Genomic DNA, 3701 nt, shown 5'->3' with positions numbered 1-3701 from the left:
GCGCCCGGCGGCCAGCGCGCAAACGGGAGGCCGAGCCGCGGCGTGGTGGGCAGGACAGGACCCTCTCAGGGCCTCGACTCTGACCTGCAGCTGGGGGCGTGGAGGGGCCCTGCGGTCAGCTCAGGTGGGCGTGCCCCACGCTGGGGCCCCCCTGAGGTCGGGAGGCCAGGGCCTGGAGCCCTGGTGCTCAGACTCCCCCTCACCCGTCCCCCGTCTCAGGGTGGGGCCCAGAAGTGGGGGTGGCCTCAGGGCTGGGCAGGGGCAGGGTGAGTGGGGACAGGAGGCCAGTGGGACAGGCTCAGCTTCCTGAGCTGGAAACAGATGCAAACAGTAGGGCTCTTGGGCCCGGGCTGCGTCTTGGAGAATCTCTGTTGCATGTGCCTGTGGCTGGGCCTCTCCTTCCCGCCCCTGGCCTGCAGCGGGCTCTGACAGCCGCTGGCCTGCTCCTAGCTGGCTCCGCCAGGACCGGGGTCCCGCTTCAGGATGGGTGCTGAAGCCTGGCACGCGCTCCCCCACCCCAGTGCCTTCGCCTCTGCCTTCGGGGCCTCGCTGGTGCCAACTCAGTCTGCACACGGCGGGAACCCCGGTCTCTGGCCCCTCCACGTCTCCCCGGCCTCCCCTCCGCCTTCTCCGATCTCAGTCTACCTGTAGCTTGAAACCCTGGCCACGCCCACCTCTGCCGACACGCCAGACCCTGGGGTCCGGCCACCCGCAGCCAGCTTCGTCCGAAGTCCAGTGGCTGCTGGAACCACCTCCGGCCACCCCACCCGCCTCCCCTGGGGCCTCTGCACCCACCCTGCGATTGGGGTCCCCTTCCTCTCCGTCACCCCACGCTCCCAATCTCGGTCAGCCCCGCTGCTTGGTCTCCAAGTGCGACGACTGGCCCTGCCCGTCCTCAGGCATCGGGGGCCCGGCTCTCGGGGCTCCGCCTCCTCCTGTCTCCTGCCGTCAGCATGTGCCCGTGAGGGTGACAGCAGAGGTCCCTCCTCCGCCCATGCCCCATGTCACCCTCTTACTGCCCCATCTCCTCAGGCACCAGCCCCCCGACCCCCAACTCTGGCCTCGCTGCTCCATGTCCCGGGGTTCCCGTGGAGACCTGCTCTGCCCAGCACGCCGTGGCCCCGGCGCCCTGCCGCTGGTAGCTGTCCTGTCTTCGCCTCACTACTGTGTCTCCCTGTGCAGGTGCCCTCAGCTTCCTCAGAGCCTTGGAAGGCCTGGCACAGACCTAACGATAGTAAGTGGTCAGCTGCCAGGGGCCAGGGGGGCAGCTGGACCTGCCTCAGGGACCCCTGAAATCTGGCTCCCTGGGCAGCTGCTGAGCTCTGGTCCCGGGTGGCTGCCGCCCGAGTCTGGAGAGGGGCCTGCCTGGAGCGGGTGACCGGAAACCAGTGTCCCTTCCTGGCGCTGTTTCCTGCCAGCTGGGGCCTGTGGGACCCTGCACCGGCTCCTCCCTGGAGGGCCCCGGCCGCCTGTCCGTCCAGCTCTCCCGTGCCAGCTCCTGAGCGGGGTCTGCAGCGGCTGGGCGTGGACCTCGGTGTCCGAACGGCCCGGGACTCACGTTGTCCTCTGACAGCTTGTCGATGGTCACCTTGGCCTCCAGCAGGTGGCTGTTGAGGGCGACAATCTCGTGGCTCAGCGCTCGCTTCTCTTCCTCATAGTGCTGGCCCTGCCCGGGGCAGAAGGAGGCCTGGTGAGGCCTGGGGCTCTAGCCGCCGCGGGCAGCGCCTCTGGCAGCCCACGAGGGGGCGTGGGCAGGGCCAGGGGGACAGGGCTCAAGCACAGGTCCACCCAGTTCAACCTGGCCGCACCTCGGGCAGCCAGACGGCCTTGGGGACGTCCCTCCCGCCCCAGCCTCGCCTAAGAAGGGGGAAGGGCCACGTCCCGCCTGCGGCTGCCTGGCCAGAGCAGGGCTTGACTCGCTCGCCGCATGGGGAAGCGGTCCCGGGGACCCTTGTCCAGGGTCCCCAGCTGAGAACCCCGCCCCAGGCACTTTGAGGACGGGTCAGCAGTAAACACAGCTTCTGGTTTTCAAAACCCAAACAAGCCGGTAGCTGAGCTAGCGGCCCCATCCTGGCGGAGGGGACTCCGGGCCTGCGGCCTGAGCCGCCCGGTACAGGGCGCGCTTTGAGTTCAGGGGTGCCCAGGAGCCCACAGCCTCCACGTCCACCTCCCCACCCCCAAGCTGCCATCCCGCTGGCCCATCAGCAGAGACAGGGCACCCAGGCTGCCTCGGAGGGCGTGTCGCCCACACCGGGGCAGGCGAAGCTTGGTCTCCTTCATTCACCCCGGAAAGGGTCGGGGGCCACACGCCCCAAGCCGGCACCCTCCACTGCCTGCTCAGCCTGCAGGCCACAGCCCCGGGCCGCTCCACACCTAGGGCTTCCTGTTCTGAGGGCACGGAAGGGCCGGGGCGCTCCCACATGGGCGGGCGGGCAGGCAGCTGGGCAGGCAGCTGGACAGGCAGCCGGGCACGACCCACGGCCCAGAGCTGGAGCAGGGCGTGGCCTCACCATGCGGTACAGCTTGTCCTCCAGCTCCTGGTTGATCCTCTGCAGCGCCATGTAGTTGCTCTGGATCCTGCAGCAGGGCCAGGTGGTCAGCGCGGTGCAGCCTCCCCTGCCCCTGCCCTCTCCGCAGGGAGGCGCGCAGGCCCCACCCGGTCCACACAGAGCGGGACTCGGCTGGGGACGCTGACTCGTAGGGGCCTCTCCGGGGCCAGGGCCCGCCAGCCCGGGCGATCTGTGAGTGGCCCTGTGGGCCCTCGCCCAGCCTGCTCAGTCTGCTCACCCCCTGTGCCCACAGGCCAGGCGGGGTTAGCGTGAAGAGCAGAGTGGCAGAGAGGAGGCGCCATGGACTGGGACGACGGCCTGGGCGCCCCTGAGCAAGCTGTGTGGGCGGGGGCCCCTGTCAGGGAGGCTCCGGCGCCCCCTGGCCAGCACTGAGGGCCACACCATGATGGAGGGCATTCAGGTGTGGACCCTCTGACAACCCGAGGGTACTGTTACTATACTGTCTCACCACTGGGGAAACTGAGGCTAGAGCTGCCTAAAGCAGGGCCCTTAGCAGAGGTCTGACCACAGGCCCAAACTTGTCCAACCAGCTTGATGGTGACCTTGATAAAGGCCAGCAGAGTCAGGCCTCCCAGAGGGGTCAGTCTTGTCCCTCCCATCCCTAACCCTTCTATTTAAGTCCACGGAGCCGGCAGCTGAGTCCTTGCTGCTGGGGTGTGTGTGACGATGAAGGGCGTCCGTTCTCAGTGTCCTGCTGGAGATGCTTCCGGAAAAGCTAGGCTATGGGACTGAGGGCTGGGGTCCGGACACACCTGCCCCCTCAGGACCACGCAACGCAGGGGACAGTTCTGAACCCCACTCATCTCAGAGCCCCAGCTTTCCCAGCTGGACCCCGGACGTGCGGGCACCCTGGAGGGTCAGTCAGGCCGGTGATGCTGGCGGCACACTGTGCCCCAGCAGCACACTGAGGGGTCATGGGCAGGGCCCCAGGCCTTGGGGAAGGGCCTGCCTCGAGCAGCCTGGTCCAGGCTCATGCTGGCTTGGTGGTTGTTGCTAAAAGTGCGACGCTGAGAAGGGGCCAAGCCTGGACTCCCCATGGCGGGGGACACTACACTGGTTCACAGCTCTGTGGGCTGCGGGTCCAAGGCTCGGGCCCCACCCCTCACTCCAGGCCCCGCCCCGTCTGTCCAG

General features: G+C 68.4%; 1 protein-coding gene across 1 annotated transcript in view; it reads right to left on the bottom strand.

Annotated features, from left to right (window-relative positions):
* BEGAIN (brain-enriched guanylate kinase-associated) overlaps positions 1–3701 on the bottom strand; it is a 30941-nt gene that overhangs the window by 3158 nt on the left and 24082 nt on the right. The window contains exons 5-6 of the mRNA XM_012724379.1: positions 2511–2577; positions 1426–1666 (exon numbers count right to left, since the gene is read on the bottom strand). Of these exons, the coding sequence (XP_012579833.1) occupies positions 1426–1666; positions 2511–2577 (308 nt within the window). The remainder of the gene's footprint in view (positions 1–1425; positions 1667–2510; positions 2578–3701) is intronic.

This window comes from Condylura cristata, unplaced genomic scaffold (genome assembly GCF_000260355.1).
Source record: "Condylura cristata isolate star-nosed mole 26May11 unplaced genomic scaffold, ConCri1.0 scaffold00013, whole genome shotgun sequence".
NCBI lineage: Eukaryota > Metazoa > Chordata > Mammalia > Eulipotyphla > Talpidae > Condylura > Condylura cristata.
Note: the sequence above shows the minus strand (reverse complement) of the source record. Positions and strands in the feature narration are given on the sequence as shown.